The sequence below is a fragment of the Camelus bactrianus genome, chromosome 3 (genome assembly GCF_048773025.1).
Source record: "Camelus bactrianus isolate YW-2024 breed Bactrian camel chromosome 3, ASM4877302v1, whole genome shotgun sequence".
Lineage (NCBI taxonomy): Eukaryota > Metazoa > Chordata > Mammalia > Artiodactyla > Camelidae > Camelus > Camelus bactrianus.
This window is the reverse complement of record NC_133541.1, coordinates 117,570,964-117,597,880: the sequence shown is the minus strand read 5'-3', so window position 1 is coordinate 117,597,880 and position 26,917 is coordinate 117,570,964. Positions and strand designations below refer to the sequence as shown.

At 57.7% G+C, this 26,917-nt stretch overlaps 1 protein-coding gene across 2 annotated transcripts; it reads left to right on the top strand.

Moving 5' to 3' along the window:
• Positions 1 to 668: 668 nt before the first annotated feature.
• On the top strand, positions 669 to 26,917 carry WNT9A (Wnt family member 9A). Of its 2 annotated transcripts, none has more exons than XM_074361090.1 (4): positions 669 to 941; positions 20,062 to 20,318; positions 21,096 to 21,350; positions 23,578 to 24,044. In XM_074361090.1, exons 1-4 carry the CDS (start codon positions 847 to 849, stop codon positions 23,907 to 23,909), a joined length of 939 nt encoding a protein of 312 aa, XP_074217191.1. In that variant the 5' UTR covers positions 669 to 846; the 3' UTR covers positions 23,910 to 24,044. The 2 variants fall into 2 exon arrangements, with proteins under 2 accessions (XP_074217191.1, XP_074217190.1); XM_074361089.1 differs by having other exon boundaries at positions 679 to 941; positions 21,096 to 21,358; positions 23,578 to 26,917.

Sequence of the window (26,917 nt, the reverse complement as noted above, 5' to 3'; positions counted from 1 at the left end):
GTCGCCCCAGGACCAGTGCTGGCAGGGATTCAGCCTCTAGCTCAACTCCCTCGATTTAAGGATAGGGAGACACAAGTTCCAAAAGGTTCAGCGTCTCGGCCCGCGCCATCCCTGACTAGGTCGCCTCATTCCCAGGCCAGCAGACCAGAGTCTCTGGCCTCACTTCCTGAACGGCCAGGCTTCGCAAACGTCGGGGCATCACCTGCTGGCCTGTCTCCCTTTGCACGCAGACTTCTCCGGGGAGCCGAGCTGACGCGCGCTCTCCGGCTCTTCGGCTGACACCGGAGTCCCCTGCGGCACCACCTCCTGGCGTCGGGGCCAAGAGCTCCGCCCTGGCCCCGCCCCAGGCCACACCCCGCCCCCTTGGCCGCTCCGAGTCCCCCACCCCCAGATCCCCTAACGCTCCCACCCTCTTGCTCCCACCCCGCCTGTCGCCCAACGCCCGCCCCCGCCGTCTTGCCCCAGGCCGTCAACGCTCCGCCTCGTCTCCGCCCCTACAGCCGCCCAGGGGCTCGTTCCGTTCCCCCGGCCCCCAACGCGCCCCCGCCCCTCCCTCCTCTTCCGGCCGCCTGGGTCCCCACCCGCCCTCGCGTGCCTCCCTCCCCACGCGCGGGGCGCGCCCGAACCCGAGTGGCCGGGCTGCGACGAGGCAGGGCGGCGAGTTGGCTCGGGTTTCGGCCCGCCCCCGGCGCCGGCGTGACCCCTCCCCGGGCGCGGGCGGGGCCGGGCCAGCTGGCCGGCGCCCCGCCCCCGGCCTGGCCCTCCGGGCGCTATAAGAGGGCGGCGGCCGCGGGGCGCCCTGCGCGGGGCTGGGAGCGCGATGGTCAGCCGCCGCGGCGCGGCAAGATGCTGGATGGGCCCCTGCTGGCGCGCTGGCTGGCCGCGGCCTTCGCGCTGACGCTGCTGCTCGCCGCGCTGCGCCCCTCGGCCGCCTACTTCGGGTAGGTGCCTCGGCGGCCCGGCGGGCGGGGCGGGCGGGCCGGGCCCGAGGCCGGCGCGGGCGCGAGGGCGGGGGCGACCCAGGTGCACGGGGAGTGGTGCCCGGGCTAGTGGGGGCCGCCGGGTTGCCTGGAGCTGTTTGTTTGCGGCGTGCGCGTCGCTGGATCCGCAAGTCGGTGTCCCCGTGGCGCGCCGCGCGGAGAGGCGCCGGCGTACCCGACGGGCTGGCTTGAGGCCGCGGTCCTCCGTGACCCCGGAGCCGTACTCGCTGCGGCTGCGGGCGCGGCCGTGTGCGGGGCTCCCTGGGGCTCCGGGACCAAGCTCTAGTCCCGGCTCCCTTAGGCCGCCGATTTCTTGCCAAACGTCTGGAGCCTCCTTGGCCCCTGTACACCCACCCCCCTTGCAATTTCCCCCTCCTTTCTCTCCTTGAGAAGTTAATTTAACAACAACAAAAAAATACGTACAAAATCCAGATGTTCCTTGCACTGAGCCCCAAAGGGGAGAAAACCTCCAAGCTGGAGGAATTTTATTTTATTTTATTTTATTTTATTTTATTTTATTTTATTTTATTTATTTATTTTTTTGCGTTTTGCTTCTGACGCTCGTTCGAGCCCCGGCCCGCAAGAGCGCTTCGGTGGGACCCCGTCCGGTGCGCAGGGCCCGGCCAGGTCGTGCATGCTGCCTCCCGCCGTCTTCGGGGTCGCTGCCCCGCGCACTTCTCCGCAGCGTAGTTTGCGCGATTTGGCCGCGTCTCTCCGATGTTCCTTCTTGCCATTCCTCGTTCCTTGCTCTCAGTTCTGGGATGCCCAGCCGGGCGAGCTTTGGGGACCCTCGCTGCGCTCTGCAGATGGGCACCCTGAGGACTGGGTGGCACCGTGCGGGCAGCCCTCCGGCTCTCCTCAGACTCCCCACCTTTCAGCCCTCCACTCCTGGAACCGAGGCCACTTTCAAGTCGTGCCCAGCCCCTGTCCTGGGTGCCCTGCAGCCGCTCCCGGGCTGCCGCCCTCCACCCGTCGTCACCTGTTCCCTCTCCCCTGGCCCGGGTGCCGGCGCGCAGCGGCCTGGCCGGCAGAGGGCCCCGTTGGTCCAGAAATGTGGCACTGCCAGGGCAGGGAGAGGCCGACTGGGCGAGGAGCCCTGCAGGTGTATCCTGTTCTCAAAGAAAATAAAATATTTTCATGGGAAACTTTCCCTTTGTGTTTTTCTCCACTCCCCCCTTCTCCTGTTCCTTTCTCCTGGGTTGTCTTCCAGGGTCAGCTCCCTGTCTCCTTCCCCTAGAGACCCCACCCCGCAGCCAGGGCTGGGGCTGTGGGTTTGGCCTGCTTGGGGCCCAGGCTGTGCAGAGGCTGGCACGCCCCTGCATGCCATCTGTGCAGCCTTTGCCTCACCCTCTCGGGCAGAGGGAGGGTCAGAGGATGGCTGTCTGGCTGCAGGTCCACGGTGAGTCACGATGGCCTGTCAGCCAGCTGTGCCTTCTCGCTGTCCGGGCCCAGCCATGGGTCTGCTCACCAGGTTTCAGACACACCCTGAGCTTGTGTGCACTGTGCTCTGCCTGGAGTCTCCCTGCTGCTGGCCTCTTCTCCCTGGGAATATCAGGTCCACAGGGTGGAGGTCGGGTCCCAGCTCCCACCGCCAGCCCTGCAGCATCCCTCTCTCCTGCCATGCTCTCTGCACTTCGCACCTCCCAGGAAGTCATTGAGCTCTGCTGTTTAGCTCCCTTGAGGGGAATAAATTCCAGTGGGTGTGTGGCAAGCAGAGAGGGCTTGGCACCCCCGTGTCTTCTCCAGCCAGCCCTTTCAGCCCTGCTCTTTGGCTCCAAAGGCCCCATCAAGTGAGGTTTCCCAAGTCCTGTCCTGGGGACAGCTGGCTCTGCTGCGTGTACCCTCCCCCGCCCATGAGAGAGAGACAGGGCTCAGCTTGGTGGACCGGGGTCCTGGAGGGGGCCAGGCTCTGTGCCAGCTGACCAGGCAGAGGAGGGAAGGGACTTGTTGCTGGAGCAGTCCACGCCTAGCGTGCTGCTCAGGATCACCCCAGGGACTCAACTGTCTCCCAAGGTGGGGCCTGGTCTGGAAGGAGTAGGGGGGGAAGATACGCTCTTTGCTGGTCTGTGTGTGGGGGCCCAGGCTTTGGCCAGCTGGTCTGGGTCTGGGGCCCTTTCTCCTGGCCCAGTAAAGGGGCAGGAGCCAGAGGAGTGGGGGAGGAGGAGGTGGCCTAAAGCAGGCAGGGCCGGGCAGGGCTGGGCCAGGCTGGGCCAGAGCCAGGGGGCCTCTCTGTGCCTTATGCTGGGGCTTCCCTCTCCACCCAGAGTACAGAGGGAACAGGGGGAAGGAGCCGAGATTCAGGCCCTCCTCTCCCCTTCCCCCACTCTGAAAGCTCTGCCTGGCACAGAGGCTCACAGGCAGGGCAGCTCCAGTTACAGCCCAGAACCCAGAGAGGCTGGCCTGGGGGAGGATCACGTGGGCGATGGGAGCCTTCTCTGCCCCGCCTCCCCCACTCTCCTCCCCAGGCTGCAACCCAACCCGTCCTGTGCCTGCTGCCCTCCTCGCAGCCTCTGGCCACCAGGCAGGGCCCTCCAGGTCACCTGCCTGCCTGCCATGGAGAAGGGGCCCTCCCGTCTTCCTCCCTGGCCTAACCCTGCTTCTTGGTGTTATTAGCAGGTGGTGTTTCCATCTGGTTCTCCTGGGGCTACAGAGATGTCTGTGCTCTGGGGGCCTAGACAGCTTGGCCTCATGCCCTCTTGGAAGGAAGTAGAGCCTGGCTCTGAGCAGGAAGAGGCTGTCCCAAGGTCTTGTGGCAAGTTTGAGACACAAACTTAGACACCCCTCCCTGCTGCCAACACGCTGTGGACCTGGGTGGGCTCACCCGTACGCTGCTCCTCTCTCTCTCTCTCTCTCTCTGTGTTATCATCAGGTGAGAAGATGGAGCTAAAGGGTGATCTTTGCTGAAACCTGCTCAGTAAGGGATGCCAGAGAGCCTGGGGCAAGTCACCCCTGTGCTGCTCTGAGCATGGAGCCAGGGGCTGGGGCTGGGGATTTGGGGGGAATCTGTGCCTGGCAGACTGGGGCCTGGGTTCCCTGGCACCTCACTGCCTTTTTCTTAGAGATCCCATGTGTGTGCTGAGCCAGCCCCTAGCAGAGGCCCCTGGGGAGGCCGCTAGACAGACATCCAGGGGCTGCCCGGGCGAGTGGCAGCCTGAGGCTTCCAATGTGATTAATCTTTAAAAGAAGTAAGAAAAGGCATGGTGAACCCTAAGGCTCTTTCATGGTGTTGGCTGCGGCGCTCCACGCTGCACAGGAAACATTTGCAGGCTGGCTTGGGGGAGCTGGGCCCTGTTGTAAGGTCTGTGGGCTGGTCCCACCTCTCTGGTGCAGGCGGCCTGGAGGCCTCTGTGGAGGAGGCAGCAGCAGGTGTGGCACCTGAGGGTTTCCCCAGCCCCATGAGGAGTTCTGGGAGCCAGTCTGAAAGGCGGCTGAGGTGCTCTGGACCACTGTGAATGGGGTACCAAGTGGCCGTTAGAGCTGAAGTTCATTTTTTTTTTTTTAATTGAGATGTAACTCATATCCTGTAAATTCACTTAGTTGAAGAATACAGTTCAGTGGTTTTTAGTACATCCACAAAACTGCAGCCAGTACCGCTATCTAATTCCAGGACATTTTCATCACCCCAGAAACCTCATATTCCATCCCCTCCTCCCTCAGCCCCTGGCAACCACTAATCCACTGTCTGTTTCCGTGGATTTGTCTGTTCTGGACATTTCATATGAATAGAATCATACACTATGTGGCCTTTTGCGTCTGGCTTTTTTCACTGAGCATACTGTTTTCAAGATTCATCCGCCTTTGCAGCATGACTCATTGCCTCATTTGTTTTTGTGACTAAATAATGTTTGCCTGGATGGACACATGGCCATTTCTGTCATCCATTTATCTGTTGATAGACACTTGGGTTGTTTTCACCTTTTGGCTGTTGTGAATAACGCTCCTGTGAACATCGGTGTACAAGTTTTTAGTTTTTTTGTTTTGGGTTTTTCTTGTGGATGTATATCTTCAGTTTTTCTGGGTATATATTCGTAGAAGTGGAATTGTTGGATCATATAGTAATGCTGTGTTTAACATTTTGAGGAGCCATCAAACTGTTTTCCACAGCATCATTTTACATTCCCACCAATAATGTGTGAGGGTTCCAATTTCTCCACATCCTCACCAATGCTTGTTAATTCTCTGGTTTAAGAAAAATCTTTTTTTTTTTTTTTAAATTCTAGCCACCCTAGTAGATGTGAGGTGGTGTCTCATTGTAGTTTTAATTTGCATTTCCCTGATCACTGGTGATACTGAGCACCTTTTCACATACATATTAACTATTTGTAATGTTTTCTTTTGGGGAAATATCTGTTCAGTTCCTGTGCCCAAGTTTTGGCTCAGTTGTTTGTCTTTTTCTTGAGTTGTAAGGGCGCTTCAAATGTTCTGGCTCTGTTCTTGGACTGAGGAGAGGACCTATTTTCTCGACCTGTGAGTCGGCATGCTATCTCTCGCCCTTGTATGCAGGGGCTGCACCCAAGGGTCTTCCCAGCAGATCTTCCTCCTGCTCGACCCCCCGTGGCCTGCGTGGGGGCCAGGGTGCAGGTGGCTGTCCATTTGCTGGAGCCTGGTCTGGGGAGTGGGGCTGCCTGGGGGCCCTGGCACTGAACTCAGGTGCTGCCCTTGAGGGGCTGCTGTCATGGGGTAGGGATGGGGTGTGGGGTCAGGGAGGGCAGGGTGGCACCCCCTCTGCTTCTCTGAATACTGAGCCTGTGGCCTAGCTAGAGGTCCTGTGTGGCCCTCTAGGAGAGGTCAGCCTTTCACAGTGAGGCTGGGGTGACTCAGAGTCCGCCTGGGCTAGAGAGGGGATGACAGTGGGAGGTGTCCCAGGTGATTGTCCGGCCAGGGCTGGTGGTGCTGAGCTAGGCAGGCAGGAGTTTGGGGAGTCAGATGGGTTTGGGCGACAGTCCTGGCAGGGGCTGCCCGCGGAGACCCGCCTCAGGACAGGCATGCCTGAAGCAGTCCTGCAAGCCCTCGGATCTGGCGTTCGGCATTTGGGGGAGAGGCTGTGGGGAACAAGAGTGTACTTCAGAGGATCAGGAAAGGGTGCGCTTGCACGGGGAGCTGGCGGGGAGGGAGAGCCCAGGCAACGGGGCCTTTTCCACAGTGTCCAGGGCAGCCGAGGGGCTGGCAGGGAGGTTGCTGAGGCCCCTTGGTACTGGCCCTGTGTGTGAGACCTCAAAGTAGCAGGTGACAAGGGACACAGAGCATGGCCAGTAGGCTGAGGAGAAGGTGCCTGGGGATGGCGGAGGAAGCTCCAGGGACAGGAGAGGATAGAGGGGTGGTATGTGGTGGGGCCTGGGCTTCCTGTCTGCAAAGGAGGGGTGATTCTTCCTGGACTCATGGTCCAGGACCTCTGTGGCCAACAGAGGGACCGAGGTGTCCCAGTTGCCCGGTGCATGAGTCTGGGGCAGACGTGGGGAGGCAGGTGGAAAGAGAAGGCGGGGGAGGCAGAGGAGATCCCTTGAAAGAGCTGGCTGTCCCTTGCATCTCTAGTCTCCAGAGGCCCTCCTGCCTCCCACCCCTCTCCTGGCTAGTCTTTTCTTTGGTGCTTTGGACCCCCAACCTGTTAGCAGTTGCCTGTGCCACATCCCCTTCCACAGACTCCTGGGGAGGGTCCTTGCCCTGCCCCTCCCTGCCATCCAATACAGAGACCAGGTAGGGGCAGGTGGCAGCATCAGGCCAGGACTGGGCCTCTGGGCTGGGAACCTCATGGGCACAGGCGGTGGAGGCCGGAGGCCTCATGGTGGGGCCTGAGGTGAGGAGGAAGCCGCCGCCATCTGGCTCTCCTCAGCTGTGTGAGCAGATGTTCTGCCACAGCCGGCGGCCGTCTGGACGGGAGGACAGCTGGCCTAATCTCACCCCGGTCCTTGCCACTGTGATCCGGGACCCGACTCCGGGGCGAGGGCACTAGCGCGGTCCTGCCCAGGCTCCAGGGTGGCCCCGGGCTGAGGGTGGCACCCACCACCCGCCTCAGGGGCCTTGTGATAGCTGGGACAATGGAAGTGTGTGGGTATTTTTTCTCCTGGAAAAGAATGCATGCACACGATTCCTCCCCGGGGGAGGAGGCGGGGAGGCTGTGGATTCGGGGAGGAGCGATGAGCTGATAAGGGGCTTGGTTTGGCTTTCCTGGCTGCAGAAAAATGACACCTGTCAGCAGGGCCGGCACTCAGCCCCCTTAATCCCAGCCTGGGGGGGCACCTGGCTCCCTTTGTGTATTGTCCCAGCAGTGGGAGTGCCCTTGTGGTACCCACCCTGGCTCAACAGGCTGTGGGAGGTTTTAGAGGAGGCGCAGTTGTCTGGGAAGTGGGTGAGGCTAGGCCCCCGCTTGGAAGCTGGCCTCTGGTGGGTGAGTAGCAGGGCCACTGTCCCCATGGGCCTACCCGTCCTCCAGGGTCTGACTCTGCTATTGCCTTTTCCAGGAAGCCCAAGGGTAGCCCGGCAGCATCGCTCTTTACCTGTAGCTCAGCTCTGGGGAGCCCCTGAGGGTCCCTCGTCGGGTCTTCCCCAAACCGCTCTGGGGCTGGTACTCCTGAGGCCTCTGGAGGATCCAGTCTCCCCTCTGCTTCCTGACTTTGCAGCAGGAGCCTGGTGTGGGGTCCGAGGTGCCCATTCACCAGGTGGGCTGGCCCCCTGCCCACCCCTGGCCCTGACCTCCACCATGCTCTACCCACCCTTGCTGGCTGGGCCACACCACCTTCCAGTGCACAGATCGTGGCCAGGTGCAGCCGACCTGGTGCTTTGGGGGGCACTGCTGCTGTGGGTGCCGTGCAGAGGACAGAGGGCTCCACTGGAGCTCCTGGGGGCAGCTGTGAGGCAGAGCAAGGACCCCATCGGGTAAGGGTTGGGGAGGTGGGGGCAGGTGCCTGGCAGGTGCCGCCTAGCAGGTCTGAGCCGGCATCGGGGGTGGGACTTGGTAGCGTGGGCTGGGTGATGACCAGCCTGTTTTCCTGCAGGGGCTGATCATTAATGGACATCTGCAGGCTAGGCCGGGTGGCAGGTGGCTGTGCCAGGGCTTCTGGAGGAGGGCAGCCCCACACTGGGCAGTGTCGACCTGGGTGGTGTGCTGGCTGCCTGGCTCCGTGACCCGCGGGCATGGCCCGCCAACCTCCCCTGCCCCTCCCAGCGAGGTTCCTGGCTGGCCTGGTGCCTCTGGCCGCAGGAGGAAACCCGGCCGCCCAGCTGGCAGGCCCTGTACCTCGAGGCCGGCAGCCGGACGAGGGAATGGAAAAAGGCAAGCCTCAAGCTGTGTTTGTTTTTCTTAGCGATACCTGAGGTAGACGTGGCCAGGGAAGTGGTCTGGCCCGAGAGCAGAGACTGCCAGGGGCTCCCAGACCAGAGCACATCAGAGCTGGCTGCCTCCTGGACAGAGGGAGCAGCAGGGGCTGCCCCAGGCCACCCCAGGGTGGGCTGTTGATTGGGGCTATCCCAGTGTCCCCCATCTGTGTCAGGCACAGTACTGGGCACCCTGCAGGCCAGCTCCAGGAAGGAAACTGCTCATCGACATGACGCTGGTAGTCATGAGAGGGGGCTCTGTGGCTTTCCAAGCACCTGCCCTGTTTCCCGCCTGTCCTTCCTTGTGGTGGGTCTGTGGCCATCTGTGAGGCCTGGGGGTGTGGTGACTAGGGCACAGGGACGGCCTGGCCACTCTGGTTCCTCCATGAAGCCACTGCTGCCCATCTTCTCCTCAATGGCAGCCAGTGAACCTGGAGGTCCCATGCATCTTCCACCACACTCCTGGGGCCCGTTGGCCTGCCATTCTCTGATCTTGGCTCCACCATCCTGCACTGGAAAGGGGGCACTTGGCTGGTGGCCCTCAGGGTCTGGGGTTCCCATGGGTTCTGCTTGCTTCAGGGGCCAGTGTGGATGGGCACAATTCTGTTAGTCTCGTGGACGCCAGGCCTGGTGGGCAGTGCTGTGAGTTCCAGTGTAGAGGATTTTGCAGAGTCCTGTGTCTGCCAGCTGACTCCCAGGGTGGCCAGGCCCGGGCCAGACGATGCCTTGAGGAGCCGGCCAGTGATGGAGCTGATGGCCGATCAAGAGCTCTTCATGCTCTGCAATGTTGGGGCCCTGTGAGGTAGGGAAGTTGGGGCCTGGCAGTTCTCGCAGCTGTCCGAGGTGACAGCCGCAGTGTGACCTGTGAACGGGGGACTGCCCTCTTGCCCTGCTCATCCCCGTCCCTTTGCCTCACCTCCTCCGTGGCGCGGCAGGGCGCCAGTGATGGTGGAGCCCGGGCTCTGGCGGTGCCTGCGCCCACCCTACACTCACGCCCACCTCCCCCACGGGAGGCTGTAGGCCCGGGAGGATGGATGATTATCTCAGAGTCAGTTTCTTAGCACTGGAATTTGTTTTGAATTTGATTCACACAGAAATTAAATGCTGTCTGGTGGGGATGCGGTTTCCTTGGCAGGGCACTGTGGCTTCTGGAACACTGTCCTCTTCTGCTTCTGCCCAGCCCAGGTTCTCAGCTCCCCATGCCTGGGGAGCAGGGTTTGGGGTGGCTGGGCCTGTTGGCAGGAGGAATGGCCACTGGAATCTGTCCCCACCCCCCCCCCAACTATTTGCAGGATGGAGTGAGGCGTTCCAGGGGCTTCGTAGTGTGGGACGGTCCCATGTCCGGTGTGGGCCACACCTGCACCCACCCTCATCCAGCAGTGCCCATCCTGCTACCTGGCTGTCCTCGGGGGGCAGGTGTGAGGATGTGTGACTGACTAGGTGCTCAGAGGGGCTGTCCTACTAGTCCCCAAGCAGTCAGGCATGATAACCTCCAGCCAGGCCCACAGAGGGGGTTAGGCGTCCCTAGACCCTGCTCTGTCTGTCCTGGGATCTTTCCTGCCCCGCCAGGGCTGGCGGGTGGTCTCTGTAGAGCTGCTGCAGGCTGGTCGGGGGGCAGGCCCTCAGCAGTGTGGGACCTGATCCAGTCTAGTCTCAAGATCCTTACCTTGATTACATCTACAAAGACCCTTTTCCCAAATAAGGCATACTTTGAGGTTCCAGGTGGGTGTGAACTTTGGGGGACCTTTATCTTTTACGTCAGATGGTTCCTGCGAACGGTTTCTCAAATATGGTGACCAGCATATGATCAGAGATAATATGGTGTGCGTGGAAAGCTTCCAAGAACTTGCAGAAATGACGGCAGCAGACCAGTAAACAGACCATCCCACGCTGAACAGAACAGTTCTGTGTTTTCACGAGCAAGATAAGCGAGGGATATCTGTAAGGAATGAGAAGCTGCAAAAACTGACCCAGCAAGTTTGGAAAAACCAAGCAGAACTAGGGAAAAAATTAAGTAATAGACTGATTTGAAAGCAGATTAGAACCAGTTGAAGAGAATTAGCAAACTGTAAGATAGGTCAAGAGAAATTACTGAGAGTATAGCACGGGAAGGCAGACACACAGGAAACAGAGGGCGAGAAACCTGGGGACCCTGGGAGGTGGTCCCGTGTGCTCCACCAGAGGCCCAGAGCTAGAAGACAGGGGTGATGTCTGGCAAGGATGGCTGAAAATTTTCTGAAGCTGATCAGAGCAATCAAGAAGATTCAAGGGGCCCAGTGTCTTTCATGCCGGGACATAACAGATTGCAACCGCAAAACACCAAAGACAAAGAATCCTAAAAGCAATCCAAGAAAACAAAATACAGATCACCTTCCAAGGATCGTCTCAGGCTGACAGCTAACTTTAGAACTGAGAAGGAAGCCAGAAAATGGTGGGACCATCCATGTGGTGCGTGAAGGAAAAATAACTGCCGGCCAGGAACTCTACGACTGGGGAAGGTAACTCTAAATGAGGGCGAAATAAAGACATTTCAGACAGACCGAGAGTTGCTCTGGAGGAAATGTTGACTCTGCAGCTCAGGCATGGGAAACGGCCCTGCTGCGTTCCAGACGCAGAAAGGAATGAAAAGCAAAGAGAAGCTCCCAGCATCGCACAACTTCCTGTTGGGTTCTGGGTGTTAGAACGAAAATATGCAACAGCAGATCATTCAGGGGAGTCAACAGGACTGTGTTCTCAGGCCTCATATTACCCAGAAGGGGATGGTGTTGACCATCGTTGGACACGGGTAACTTACAGACTCATGGTGTAATTTTGAGGGTAGCCATGAAACTCATGGAAAGATAAGACTTCAGATTAATAAGAGGAAAACCAGAATCATAATAATAACCCAAAAAGAGGCAGGAGAGGAGAAAAAAAAAAAAGAAACAGAGAGGCATGGCCAGCAGAAAGGATAAACTGAAACCCCAGGATCCCAGTGGGTGAAATGCCTCAAGTAGAAGACTGAGGTGATTGGGGTCGTAGTCAGGTCCTTAGACGAGGCTCTGTGTGGGAGATGCACAGAGGAAGTTTAAGGACAGAGAACATGAGAGGGTGGTGAGAGAACACACCAGCTCCATGGGCCATGAGGCCAGGAGGGAGCTGAGAGTGGAGAGGGAAGGAGGCACTGTGACTCAGGCTCAGTCCAGTGACCTAATGCTGTGACTCAGGCTCAGTACAGCAATCTGACCTGTGACTCAGTTTTCGGATAGTGACCTGAGGCTGGGTCAGGCTCAAGCTGGTGACCTGAGGGTGTGACTCAGGCTCTGCCTGGTGACTGAAAGCTGCAGCTTTAGACTGAAGCAGCCACAGAGGGAGCTTCGATGTTTCAGAAGTGGAGAGGCACCTGAAAGCACTCAGCAGGTGTCCAGCAGAGAAGTGAGGAGAAGAAGAGGAAAGCAAGCCCGAGGAAGGCAGGAAGAAGAAAGGAGAAGTTGTGCAGAAATTGACAACGTAAACCAACATGCATTCGAGATGAACAGATCCCCCTCTGGGAAGAAGGTCTCAGAAAATCTGAGGAGACTTACCCAGTGAAGAGGAGGCTCAGAGTGCTGGTGTCCTGTTATGGGGATCATCATAGATTCTGCAAAGAAAAGCAAGGGGATGTAATGGACACTTCCATGCTGATAAACCTGAAAATTCAGGGAAAAAATGGAGAAAACCAGAAAAGTAACAGAAAAAGATTCACGATACAGAAATATTGATGAATACTATAGGAAGCAAAGAAATTGGATCATTGAGAATGTAAAATGGTGTAGCCACTGTGGGGAAAAAAAAAATCTGACAGTTTCCCAGACAATGGAACGTAGAATTCCTCTATGACCCAGCAGTCCCAGTCCTGGGTGTATACCTATGAGAAATGAAGACATATGTCCACGAAAAAGCGTGTACGTGAATGGTCGAAGTGGCATCGTGCACGACAGCTGAAGTGTGTACACCTCAGGTGTCCGTTATCTGAGGAGTAAACGGGATGTGGGATGTCCACACCATGGAGTGTCATCTGGAAACGAAAGGGGTGAAGCACTGACACGTTTACAACATGGATGGACCCTGAAAACATTGTGCTAAGTGAGGGAAACTACACACCGAAGGCCACACGTTATATGATTTCATTTATATAAAATATCTAGAACAGGCCAATCCTATTGTAGGTAGAAGGTAGATTAGTGGTTGCCAGGAGTTGAGGGAGAGGATTAGGAAACTGATAGCTAAGGAGTATCTCATGGGGTTTCTTTCTGAAGCAATGAAAATATCCTAAAATTGACCGTGGTGGTGTTCGCACATATCTGCAGATAGACTACAAAACACCGAACTGTTTAGTTTAAACAGACAAATTTTATGGTAGGTAAATTATATCTCAATAAAGCTGTTTAAAAAAAAAAAAAAAGAAGAAGGGAAACTAGAAATTGGATCAGAAAGGAAATCCTTCCACCAAGGAAAGTTCAGCCTGAGTGGCTTCATGGCAAGTTCCGCCAAACAGTCAAGAAGACACAATTCTAATCTGACACAACTCTTCCAGGAAATTAAAAACAGAATAAAGCAAAACTTTCCCTGCAAAGGCACTGAAACTCAGCAGGAGGAACATGGGAGAAGAAAATGACCAGCACGGATGCAAACATCCTAGACAAAACACTGTCAAGTTACATCTAGCAAAACAGAGGAAGGATAAAACCCTCCGTGGCCAGCTGGGTTTAGTCCCGGTTCATTCCAGGAATGTTTAATATCTAACATTGGAAAAATCAGTAAGTGAAATTCCTCAATTTAGCAGGTTAAAAGAGAAAAACTAACCACACATCAAAAGATGCAGGGATGACATGAGATGACATTCAACGTCTAGTTGTAATTTTTAAAACACTCATAGCAAACTAAAAGCAGAAGGGGACTTCTTTAACTCGATGCAGGGTGTCCAGAAAAACGCAGAGAAGACCTCCTGGCTTAGTGGTGAAACGGCAGAGGCTTCCCTTGTAAGACCAAGAGCCAGACAGGGGTGCTTGTCACCTTGTCTGAATCCTTGTGACGCCAGCTGCCTTAACAGACCGTCAAGTGTGATGGGAGTCATTTCTCTCATGCAGCAATCACATTCGGACTCTGCGGGTACGCTGATTCCTGGTTTCTGGTCTTGTAGTGCCAGCCTTTAAGGCACCCTTGTCTCAGAAGCCTGGACCTGGGTGGCAGAGATACAAGTTTGGGCTTGTGGGAAGGAGACCTGCAAAGAGGAGGGTCCTCACTTTCTGGTCACGGTGTCCACCATTCTCTCCCTCGCCATATGGCCACACATGCCAGCAAGGACACTAGACAGCTCTGTGCTGGCTGGTGGCTGCGGAGCTGGGGGCGGGGAGGCTGGGCCCCAGAAGGTAGCTCGTGGATTCTGCATGACTGTAGTGGTGGCCCGAGCCGGTGTAGGAAGGCAGGAAGGATAACATAGGATTGAGAAGTCAGAAAGCAGATGAATGTCTCTTTAGACTGTGTGATTGTACACAAAGCATCTGAAAATCATCAGAGGTGAATTACAACACGCAGCAAGGTCACCAAATACTAGATCAGCATAGAGTCAGTTGGATTTTTGTAGGTCAGCAACAGAGGGAAGACTGACTTTATAAAGATGTTTTATTTTTACACATTATCACCCCAGAAAACAGGACTAACACAGGGCAGCCGTCGAGTCAGGGAACCTATAAAACTTCAGACAGAGGCAGGAAGGAATTCTGAGTAAATGGAGAGAGACCGTGCTCACCAAGGGAGAGACCCGGTCTTGTACTCGCAGCGGATGTGACTGCCCCAGCCAACCCTGTCACATGTGTATGCAAATGCAGAGCCAACACATGCCCTCAGAATCTGCTGGAAGGAGGTCCTGATGCAGTTCCAGTAAAATGTCAGGCTGCGGACCACGGGCCCAGGGTGGAGCCTGGGAATGAGCCACGTGTGAGGCTGCTGTGATGTCACAGAGCAGTGAGGAGACAGGACCTTCGGGGTCCTGAGGGCGGGATGCTGGACCCACCAAACCTCTCAGGCAGGTGTTAGCACCAGGCGGATGGAGAGCTGGATGTGCACAGCAGGACGGGGGAACTTTCGGAGAATGTTTAGCAGATTATTTATGACATTGTGGGTGGGAGTCAGAAGTGCCCGGCACAAGGCTGTTCCTTGAGCCGAGTGAGAGCTGTGTTGCAGTCGTACTGCTCACTTCCCTGTGCCAGATATAGGTGTACATTTTTTTTGGTTTATTTTTCTATTTATTTTTTAATTGAGGTATAGTCAGTTTACAATGTTGTGTCAATTTCTGGCGTAAAGCACGATGCTTCAGTCATACATGGATATACATGTATTCATTTTCATATTTTTTCACCCTGAGCTACCACAAGATATTGAATGTTTCCCTGTGCTGTACAGTATAAACTTGTTTATCTATTTTATATATACCTGTCAGTATCTGCAAATCTTAACCTCCCAGTTTATCCCTTCCCATCCCACTCCCCCGTGGAAACCACAAGTCTGTATTCTACTTCTGTGAGTCTGTTTCTGTTTTATATATAAGTTCACTTGTCTTTTCTTTTCAGATATAGATAGAAATTTATATCTTCTGAAAATACATGAACAGTGGGGAGGGGGTAGCTCAAGTGGTAGAGCGCATGCTTGGCATGCACGAGGTCCTGGGTTCAATCCCCAGTACCTCCTCTAAAAATAAATAAACCTAATTACCTCCTCCCCCACCCCACCCCCCGCCAAAAAAATAAAAGAAAATACGTGAACGTTAAAAAGTGCCAGACGGACACGTAGGTCTCCTTGTCATTTCTTCCCAGAAGTGGGTCCAGCACTGGGAGGGGTCAGTCAGGTGAGGCAGGGGCGGGGGCTCCCTGCCTGCCTGCTGAGGGGATGCCCCCTATGGGCAGCCAGCTCACGTCCTGGGCAGGCTTGTGCGCGCACCCGCCCGCCTGTCTCAGATCAGGCATCCACCGGCGGGTTGAGGGGGAGTCAGCAGCAGCTGTGTTGGGCACGGTGGCAGGTGCGCTGGTATGGGCAGCTGGGCGTTGGCGGGGACTGTGCTGTGCCAGGCAGCCGGAGGCAGGCTGTGCGGGCAGAGGCTCACTGCTCCCGGCTGGCACACAGGGCCGAGAGCCTGTTCGGGGCTCCCCCACACTGCTTGCTGTATGTTGAACTTTGCTGTTTTGAATGGATCACGTGTACCTGGGACAACGGGTGAGTGGCTCACAGGCTATTGGGAGAAGAACATGTTTCCTCCACCCCAGGCCACCTCTGTCCTGGGTCGCCCTGGCACCCACAGATGTGCATATAGGTTCTCTGCGGGGAGAGGGCTATGTCTGTGCACTGAGTGTGCACAGCAGCTGGGCTTTGGCTTTTCTGATGCCTTCTGAATGCTCTGTGAATCAGATGGACCCCGTGTATTCAGCCAGTCACCAGTCTTTTTTTTTTTTTATATTGAATTATAGTCAGTTTACAATGTTGTGTCAATTTTTGGTGTACAGCACAATGCTTCAGTCATACGTGAACATACATATATTCATTTTCATATTCTTTTTCACCATGAGATACTACAAGAAATTGAGTATATTTCCCTGTGCTACAAAGTTTAAACTTGTTTATTTTATATATACCAGTCGTATCTGCAAATCTTGATCCTTCCCACCCGCCTCCCCCGTGGCAACCACAAGTCTGTATTCTATGAATCTCCAGTCTTTTTGAATAACAAACAGTGCTTCTGTGTGTTTGTATGACAGCGTTGCGTTGGGTAACACGTGAGTGACGTATACTTGTTCATTTTAAGAGAATATACCTGTGGTCTGTATTTCTAGAAAGAGAAGTGGTGGGGGAATTTTTACGGATATGTCAGTCCAGATTTCAGCCATGGAGGACATCTCTTTCTCTGTGTCACTGACAGCAACCTTATCAGACACCGACTTGCACTCATCTGATGAATGAAAAATAACCTTAACCTTAATCAATATAGTTTTAGTTTGCGTTCTTTTTTTGAGTGAAACGCAAATCAGGTTTTAACAGCCAGCTATATTTCCTTCCCTTGAACTGTGTGTTAGTGTCCTGTGTCCACTTAACAGCTGATTCTTTTGTTATTGATCTAGAGGAAAAGATACACCTGCGTCCACACATGGACATACACACGTGCACGTGTGCCCACGTGCACACGCCTGCACACAAGCAAAGAAAGCCTGCCCTTGGCCTGGGATTCAAATTGCAGCATTTCTCCTGACCTTTATCTATTAGTCTTTTGACTCTGCTGCTTTTTGCTGTGCAGAGACTCTTACACTTTTAGATAGTCGATTTTTAAAAATATTTAAGGCTTTCTGGATTCTGAGTCACTCTGATAAAAGCCTTCCTGATTCTAAAACTGTTTTATGAACCTCTCATCTTTTTTCTGATACTTCTGTGGGTTTCTCCTTGTATCAGGGTTTCTGTCCTGGCAGACCTGTCTCCTGTCCCTGGGGCCTCCCCCACTGAGCCCAGGCCCCCCTGACACCCTCCCTGTTCCCTGTATCCTGTGCATTGTCTCCCCTCCTGGCACCTCCGTGAGGGTCTGTCCTCTGTCACTGCACCCCAGGCCTCAGTCCCGGCTTGGCTGCACTGAGCCCACCTGGACTGTTAAGGGGGCTTGGGGCAGAGGACAGCTGGGCCTTTGTAAAAGAGATGTGGGAAGGAGTCGCCTTGGGATGAGAGATGCCAGGGAGGTGGAGCAGTCCGGCCCCCTCGGGTTCCAGCCTCATGCCTACCATGGGAGCTGAGCGATGGCTCAGGGGAAAGGCCTGTGGTCCTTGGGCCTCAGGCCTCAGCCATGGGCCACATGGCTGTCAGCTGGGCATTTCTGGACTTGCGCTGACTGTTCCTCCACACCCCTTAGCCCAGAACAGAGGTAGACCCCACCTGGCGTCAGGGCAGACTCAGCTTGCCCATGGCTGCATTTACACAGCTGCCTCTGAACCCTGGGTGGACATGCTGAGGCCGGTGGGACTAAAGGTACCTATAGCTATGCAGGCTGGTCCTGGGTGTGTGGGGACCCCCGGATCAGCTCCCCATCTGCAGTGTGGACACAGGCTGGCCCTCAGTTGGGGGGGGGCTGTCCTCAGCCCCCATGTGCAGAATTTGGACACAGGCAGCCCCGATGCCTCCAGGCAGGCCAGGGAGGGGGGCAGCATCACCTGCCATCCAGCCCCCTCGTCCACACCCACAGCTGCCCTTTCCAGCCTGGCCCCAGGTCCCCCCAGGATAGGCTCACAGCAGGGGGCCCTCTTGGATGCCGGAATGTTTCGGCACTAGCCCAGAGCTCAATTAACTTGGAGAATCCAGTCTGGGGGGTGTGCAGGTTGGAGGCTACGGTGCTTTAGCTGCATGGCACGCAGTTCCGGGCACAGCTGTTGACATTCCTGTCTGGGGACAAGTCTCCACCGTGTGAGCTGCCTTTGTGTGGGGAGCGTAGCTCTTCCGGCCTCCAGCACGGGGTCCTCGGGCCCCTGCCCGCTCCCTGCCTCGGCTCAGCAGCTGTCCTCAGGCAGGAGGCCTGCAAGTCCATAAAGCTACTCGGTGTCGGCCCCTGCCCTTAAGCATGAAGTCCTAACCTTAGGTTAGGGGTGCAGGTAACCAGGGCCTGGGCCTGGCATGCACCATGGCCTCTCCAGCTCATCATCCCGGCTCTAAGCGCACGTGTCCTCTCCCCGCAGGCCTTGCGACCTCTGCATCCCCACCGCTCAGTGACCCACAAGGGACCTTTGGGACTTCTCCTCTAGTCTGTGCCCACACTGGCCTCCCAGCACACCCCTGGGGACCCTCCTGGTTCGGAGTGTTGCTTAGGGAGAAGGGCACAGGCCCTGCAGTGATGGCTGCGTGGTCTTGAGCTGGCGGGGACTCCACTGTGGGCTCTGCTCTCCCACACCGTTGGTCTCAGGGCTGGGGGCTGTTGCTGCCTCTGCTCCTGCACACCCTGCAGCTGCTGCCCCGGCTCTGAGCCCCTAGGGAACAGGGCATGGATCTTCTCAGGGTGCCCACTGTGGCCTTGCTTCTATCCAGCTGCCACTCACGCTGCACCTGAGTGTGGAGGGGCGGGGGGTGGTCCTTTTTGCTCTGCACCCCTAGGCCTGCCCAGTCTGCCCTGGCATTCCTCCTTGCCCAGCTGCTGCCTGGGTCTCTGGTCAGCCTGGTTCCTGAGCCTCAGCGCCTTGCTTTCTTGTCCTCAGGGAGCTGATCAGCGAGGGTGAGACAGGGTGCAGCTCGTTCAGGGGCTGGGGGCTGCAGGGCAGGGCTGATTCTGCCCTGCACAGCTCCCACCCTTGCCAGGGTAGATGTAGCAATGTCCCCCCTTTCCCCAGGCAGGGCAGAGCATGCTGGGGGTTTGTGTGCATGCAGCTTCAGAAGATGGTACCCAGGGTGTCTCTAGAGAAGCCTCCAGCTGCAGCGTTACTGCTGGAGTCTGCTAGAGGGTGGGCTTCTCCAAGGCCCCGCCTGTATCTCTTCCCCTGCAGAAAGCTGCAGCTCCATGTCAGCCCCGTGGCCATCGTGCCACTGAGGAGGCTCTTGAAGGAAGATGGGGCACATTTTGGGGCTCCAGTACCTGTGAACTCCTGGCACCCCTGATTCCTGTGGGCTGGCTGGGTTTGAGGGTAGGAGGAGCTTGTTTCCAGTGATGCTCCAGTGGGCTCTGCGCCCCACCCATGTCCAGATGGACACCTTCCTCTCTGGAGGGCTGAAGGTCTGGCTGGGGCTGGGCATGGGTGTGCCTGGAGTCCAGATGTGCAGTTGTCTGTCAGGGACACTGAGACCTCCTGGTTCTGAGCCCAGAACAGGAAGAAGGCCAGGGCCTGTCAGTCCCTGGATGGAGCAGGTGATAAGGAAGTGGGGCAGGCAGGCCAGACAGTGGCGACCAACCTAGGCCAGGGCCTTGGCTCAGTCAAGAGAAGGGGTGGAGAAGAACCAGGAGCCCACTTCCCTGGGAGGCCCTTTCTGGTACCGTTGTCCTAGGAGATACCATCGGGGCCATTGGGGCCATCTGCACAGGCTGCAAGAGGATGGGGTGAGCCAAGGCCTTCCTCAGGGAACCACAGGGCCATGACGGGGGCACCCCTAGCTGGGGATGGCAGAGGGTGGGGGCCCTAGAGCAAGCTGGGTAAACAGACATGGGAGTGGGGGGGTTGTGGTGGATGTGCGCTTCGTGTGGCCTGGGGCTGCTCTGTCCCCTCCCTGCCCTTGGTTGTCTGTGCCCTTGGCCAACACCCTGGGCTGGGCAGCCCTCCTGGGTGTGTGTTGGGGAGGGGTTCCTATCTGTCCCTTTCCCTATCATCAGAGCCAGGCAGTGAGGCAGGGGTATGCCTGTCTGAAGGGAGTTGTTGGGGAGGCGTCAGTAGCCATGTGGATGCTTGAGGCACGCTCACCGGGCAGACAGTGAGAGAACCCAGGGCATGCAGTTGGCAGGGCAGGGTGTGGAGTGGCCAGTTGGGTATGGGGGCAGGCAGATGCAGAGAGGATTCCTGGTGGGCAAGGGTCCCACGGCCTTCTCACCACCCCACCCCTGCCAGGTTCTCTGTGGCTTTTCTGTACTTGCCCCTGGGCCTGCTGCCCCCTCGTGCCCCCGACATGGGGCCGCTGGGGCCCCCGTTCAGTTCTCACCATGCCTTCCAATTGGGCTGGCTCCTCCCTTGCGCCTGCGCCCACGCCCTCGCCCAGCCCCCGCCGCCTCCTGCCCCGGGGGCCGGCCTCACTCTGGCCTCTCTGTGCCCAGGCTGACGGGCAGCGAGCCCTTGACCATCCTCCCGCTGACCCTGGAGCCGGAAGCAGCCGCGCAGGCGCACTATAAGGCGTGCGACCGACTGAAGCTGGAGCGCAAGCAGCGGCGCATGTGCCGCCGGGACCCGGGCGTGGCCGAGACGCTGGTGGAGGCGGTCAGCATGAGCGCCCTCGAGTGCCAGTACCAGTTCCGCTTTGAGCGCTGGAACTGCACCCTGGAGGGCCGCTACCGGGCCAGCCTGCTCAAGCGCGGTGAGTGCGCTGGGACACCGGGCAGGGGCGGGGAGGCAGGGCCGCCTAGCCCTGGTGTGCATCCCTCCGCGTCACCTCCGCTGAGTTCCGCGAGACTGGGACTGCGGGTGGGATTTGACCCCACTGCTCCCCTCTCTCTTCCCCATGGTTCCATCCTTTCCCTCCCGCCCTCTCCCCGTGCCCGGTCCCGCCTCACACGTGTGTGGAGCAGTTGCTGGTGGCGCAAGGCACATCTGGGCAGCTCTGATGGCTCTCGCTACAGCAGTGGCTGAGGCCCAGTGCTTGGGCACAGGAGCACGGGTTCAGCTGGTGCCTCGGTCTTGAGCACAGAGTCTCCTGTCTCGTGTCTCCTTCCACTTGAAGGTGCTGAGAGGGACTCTCATCTGAGTCTCCTCACAGCCTGATTTAAGAACTGGAGACCTGAGGCCCAGGGCATGGCAGGGCTCAGAGAGGGCCCCTGGCCAGTCTAGTAGGTTGGAGAACCAGATGGATGGGGTCTCTGATCACTGGACACAGCCATGGCTACAGTACACTCTGGGTTCTCTCCCGCACCTGACCAGGCCTATGTTCAGGGCACAAAAGAGTGCCTCCTACCCTCAGGTGCGCATGTCAGCCGCGGCAGGTATGCCCCTTCCTGTGTGAAGCACACCAGAAACCCCCTTCCCTGAGGACCCTGCTCTATCTGGAATATGTGCTTGAGATGGTTTGGCTGCACCTGAATGGGATGGAGGCTACTCTGCCCTGCTGACACCCCACCTCCCAACCCTGCTCCCCCAGGCTTCAAGGAGACTGCCTTCCTCTATGCCATCTCCTCCGCGGGCCTGACCCATGCGCTGGCCAAGGCGTGCAGTGCAGGCCGCATGGAGCGCTGCACTTGTGATGAGGCCCCTGACCTGGAGAACCGGGAGGCCTGGCAGTGGGGTGGCTGCGGGGACAACCTCAAGTACAGCAGCAAGTTCGTCAAGGAGTTCCTGGGCCGGCGGTCGAGCAAGGATCTGCGAGCCCGTGTGGACTTCCACAACAACCTCGTGGGTGTGAAGGCAAGCGGGGCGGGGCGCGGGGTGGGAAGGGGCAGAGAGGTGGGTGGGGCCGGATGTGTGTAAGGGGTGGGGCACAGGGGCTGCGGGAAGGGCACTGGTGGCGGAGAGGGCTGGGGGGCTGGGAGGAGGTGGAGGCAGCTGCCTCTGTGTCTCTGTTCCCAGCCACGTGGTGACAGCCAGGGCCTCCAGTCCTCCTGCTTACAAGGCTCATTTTTTGCCAGATAGGCAGGAGTGCTAGTTGTGATGGGGTGCCCTGTGGTGCCCCGTGGAGGGGCGCCCCATGGTCTCTCACGGTTGTGTGAACCCGGAAGGCCTACTTGCTGCAGGCTGGGGAGGAGGCAGGTGGGTCTGCGTCTGGTCCTGGGTGGTCAAGGCCACGGAGAGGATCTCCCTGCTGGGCAGCATATAACAAGGGGGTCAGCAGACTGGGCCCTACCTCCCAGCGCTGAGGGGTGGGCAGCCCCATTACCAGCGGCCCAGCTGGGCGGCAGCCTGGGAAGTGTGGCTCAGGGCTCCCAGGGAAGGGCTCGGGGTGTGGCTGGCCCAAGCTGGGGAGGCTGCTTCTACCTCAGGGGCCTTGTCCATGGCCAGGACTTTGTTCTGAGGGAAACTGAAACAAAAGACTCCAGGTGAGAAGGACCATTTCAGCTCTCTGGCTGGGCCGTTCTGGGAGCTGCTGGTGGCAAGCATGACTGGGCCAGCGGTACCCTGCCCGCCAGCCCTCGGCTCCTGGGTCCACACCACTGGAGGGGGCATCGGGCCCCATCACCTTCACTGCGGAGAGAGCACCCCAGCCTCTTAGTCCCTGCACGACATGGGCCATCAGACGCCTTCCAAGGCTCAGCTTGGGCGGTGGGACCATCAGGGGCTGGGAGGGGGACCTGCTGCAGCCCCGTGGGATGTGGAGCCTCGGCCCCGGGGCTAGAAGAGGGGTGAGGTAATTAATGCCAGCCCCACTCTGAGCCCCTCTTTGTTGAGAAGCTGGAGTTCTGAGGTGCAGGCTTATTAAAGAATCAATTTCCCCCTTTTCGACGGGGGCTCTGCCCCTCCTTCCACCCTCTGGGGAGGGGTGCGGGCTGATTAAATCCCCAGGCGAGGCCTTTCTTTTCCTCTGCACTTGCCCTTTTGTAAGCTATTAATGAAAAGTCAGAATATGAAAGTGCTCCATTAGCTCCACTGGGCCTGGGTAAGCCGCATTTTAATTAAATTTGTCCGGGTTTCTCAGCAAAATATCATTAAATGTGACTCTTCTGTTGCCTGGCTGGAGGGCAGCTATGTTTCTTAATCCCCCTTGAGCCAACTCTCCCTGGGGGCAGTGTGGGAGCTCAGGCCTGGTTTGGGGCCCACTGGGAGAGGGACCTCCCCTTCCCCTGCCATTCTTCTTCCCCATGTCCCTCTAGGGATCCCCGTGTGGGAAGTCAGGCCGGAGGCCCCCGTGGGGCAGCTGGCCTGACTCCACGGTTTTGCAGGTGGGAACCCAAGTCCTGGGAGGGGAAGGACCCAGCCTGGGTCTCAGGCAGCTTCCCAGACCCAGGGTGGAGTGTCAGTGCTGGGCCGTGATGTGCGTGCTCCTGCCTGCATGTGGGGGTGGGTGTAGCCCCCTCCCATCTGGGCCTCTCCGGAGGCTTTCTCTGTCCCTCCAAGGTGCTCTCACCAGGGCTGGACGGGGTGGGGGCCGCAGCACCTGCACGTGTAGTAGCATCTCGTCCCTGTGCTTAGGCAGGGACACGGGTCAGCTCAGACATAGATTCTGGTGGCCAGTTCTGCCACCAGGCCAGCCAGCTTGCTTGTCCTCACCTTTTTAAGGAAGCAGCTGCTGAGAACAGACTATGAGGTCCTGGTAGGGTGTTGCCATCGGGGCCAGAGGGGTGACGTGCCCTGCCCTTGCAGAAGGCAGCCCCGGATGCAGGGATGGGAAGGGAGGGCCTTGATGATGCAGGAGGTGGGTTTGGGTTACCGCAGTGGTCACTCTGGAGGTGTGGTACTGCCTGTGGGATTTCTGTCCTGGGCTGTCTGTGGCTTAGAGAGGGAGGGACAGGTGTGTGAGCCAGGGAATTGATGAGCAGTGGTGACCCCTGGCCTTGGCCCCTGTCTAGAGGCACATGAGGTCTGGCCCTGGGGTGAGTGGCCGTTCCAGCCCCTCAGACGATTGTCCTCGGGGACTGGTCTCCAGTCTGCCCAGAGCCTGCCCTCATGCCCGCCTCCCTCCCTCCCACCAGGTGATCAAGGCCGGGGTGGAGACCACGTGCAAGTGCCATGGCGTGTCAGGCTCGTGCACTGTGAGGACGTGCTGGCGGCAGCTGGCGCCTTTCCACGAGGTGGGCAAGCGCCTGAAGCACAAGTACGAGACGGCGCTCAAGGTGGGCAGCACCACCAACGAGGCCACCGGCGAGGCTGGCGCCATCTCACCACCAAGGGGCCGGGCCTCAGGGACGGGTGGCGGCGACCCGCTACCCCGCACCCCGGAGCTAGTGCACCTGGACGACTCACCCAGCTTCTGCCTGGCCGGCCGCTTCTCCCCGGGCACTGCTGGCCGCAGGTGCCACCGTGAGAAGAACTGTGAGAGCATCTGCTGCGGGCGCGGCCACAACACACAGAGCCGAGTGGTGACCCGGCCCTGCCAGTGCCAGGTGCGCTGGTGCTGCTACGTGGAGTGCAGGCAGTGCACCCAGCGCGAGGAGGTCTACACCTGCAAGGGCTGAGCCCCGGGGCCTGGCCAGGCTGCGGCAGGGGTGCAGGCAGTGCACCCAGCGCGAGGAGGTCTACACCTGCAGGGGCTGAGCCCCCGGGCCTGGCCAGGCTGCGGCAGGGGTGCAGGCAGTGTGTGCAATGTGAGGGGCGTCCACCCGCAGGGGCTGAGCCCCCGGGCCTGGCCAGGCTGTTGTTAGGGTGCAGCAGTGTGTGTGCGCAGTGTGAGGGGCATCCACCTGCAGGGGTTGAGCCCCTGGCCTGGATGCCCCCAGCACATCTGGGTTTAAGGCAGGGCAGAGGCCTAGGGGCTGGCTGGGTTGGCCATCTCTGACCCTCTGTCTCCTCATCTCAAAGGCCCAGTCTGACCTTCGCATCCTTTCTGCTTGTCCCTCCCTGTGACCTGAGAGCTTTGCACAGATGCTTTCCAAGCTGTGTCCCCCTAAGTCACCAGTTCCCGCAGTGCGGTACCCCTCCCGTCCTGGGTGCCCTCTGAGGAGCAGCGGGCACGCCTTTGTGACCACGTGGCCTCTGCGTGGGCTGCCTGAGGGCTGTCCCGCACCAGCACTGGCTTAGAGAGCAAACCACTAGGAGAGAAAGCAGGTGCCCAGCCGCCCGGGTGCGGGAGGTATACTGCTGGCCCCTTCTGACACCGAGTACTTCTCTTTGGAGTGATATCAGTGACTTTTAAGTTATTTTTATTTAACTAATATATAATTATTATTTTCTCCGTCCCTGCAGCCTCTCAGGCCATGGCTCCTGTTCCTGTCGGCAGAGCCTGGTCTTGGGGGACCCCTTTCTCCCTCCCCTCCACGCCCCCTCCGAACCTGTTTGCCTGATCTGCTTTGTCGTTTGAAACCACTAAATCAAGAGAGACATGGTCGTTGTTGTTTATAAAGAAGTGAAGCAAGCTGTGTCTGGCCACCACCCTTAGGGTTTCTGGCATCCAGGTCCCATGGTTCGTGTCAGCTACCCGCAGTGAGGCTGGCCTGGGAAGTGGGTGGGCCCTGCTCCGCACCCTGTGGGCACATGGCGCCGCACTTCAGACTGCTCAGCGCAGATCCTGGGGGTGGCAGAAGGTGACCTGTTCTCCCACAGGAGTGAGCAGAGGCAGGAGGGGCAGGGCCAGCCCCTTGGAGGGTTCATGTCATGAAGAATGCACAGCTTGCTCTCTGTCACTGTGAGGGAGCTGGGGTGGGGACAGACATGAGCCGAGAGAGTCTGGGGAATATGATTTGGCAGATGGAAGGCTGTTCTCCTAGGCCATGCTGGGTTTTTGTTGCAGGGGAGGGAAAAGGATGGCCAGCACTGACCTGATTTGGTTTGAGTGTGTGTGCACACACGTGTGCATGTGTGTGACTGCATGCATGAGTATGTGGCGTGTATGTGCATGAGCATGTTTGTGTGAATGCATAAGCGTGCATGCATGAGTGCACGTGGGTGAGTATGTGATGTGTGTGTGTGCATGGGTGTGTATGCATGCTTGTGTATGAGCACGTGTAGGTGTCTGCATCTGTGATGTGTATGCATGCATGAGAATGCGTGAGCATACCTGTGTGTGGGTGTGCATGCACGTGCGTCAATGCACGCATGTGTGCAACCACGTTCATGCGTGTGCATGTGAGCATCTGTGATGTGTGCATGCATGCATGTTCGTGAGCACATGTGTGCACGTGTGTGATGTGGGGGCTTATGCATACCATGTTGGCATGGTCAGTGGTTGGCTGGGGTGTGGCTCCTGCCCTGTGCCCTTCCTAGGCGTGGGGCTCTTCTTCCCCTGTTGGCAGGGCCCTCAGCCCTAGGCCCGTCCTGCTCAGCTCCATGGCTGTGCTCTGAGGGGATGTGGACCGGGGTCTGGGAAGGCCCAGAGCTGGGTGGCAGCGTGGAGGAGGGAACTACTGAGTGAGGGGGTTCCTCAGAGTCCAGGGAGGCCTCGGGGACCTTAGGGACTGTTTTGCAAAGAAAACCTATTTATGTGGATGTGGGTCTCTTTGTCCCTGTTTTATAGTGTAAATAGTAAAGTTTATTCTCCTGTGGTTCAGAGAACAGCCCCTGAGCGCCTGCATGCTGCCAGAGCGGTGCAGCCGAGGCATGTCCCTTGGGAGGTGGCCAGGGCGGGCTCCCTTCACGCTTGGCTGGGGAGGGTGGCGACGGGCTAGGGTGCATCTCAGTTGTTCCAAGCACCCCCACTCGCTGGGGCCCCGGAGCACGCGGAGCTGGCCATTCTTCCATGACAAGACTGCAGCTCGGTCACTACTGGGTCTGGAAAGGCGGCAAGTCAAAGGAAGGGTTCTTTTTTTTTTTTTAAATCAAATACCACATTTAACTCTATGTCATAAATATTAAGAAAAGTATTTTTTTTTAACAAGGCAGATTGAAAACGTCTGCTGGCTGATTTGTTTATACGTAAATATATATCAGAATGTCTTGCTAAGCGAAGAAGCAACTCCCGCTGATGGAGCCTCTTTTTAACATGCTTCTCTTCTGTTCAGCAGAGGATGTCTAAGAGAACACACGTTCTGTGGTGGGGTTCAGACCCCCCCACCCCCCCAACCCCAGCGCGGGGGCCGCAGGGCAGAGCCACGCTGAGGGCCAGGCCGGTCCCGGCCACCTGCTCTCTGCCCAGCGTGCACAGACGTGACTCAGAGCTTGGTTGGCCAGGTCCCGGCGGGCGGGAGGAGAGGGGCATTCACACACGGGGACTCTGGACTTAACATTCAGAGCCTCGTGTGAGCCTATAAATTTCTCTACCTCATCTGTATAGCGAGTAGATGTGTACTCGAGTGACTTGGAGAATGTATTTATTTAACGGCCTTGTGTAACAGAACAGAAACAAATGGAAACACTAAATAAATGTATTTTTAAATTATA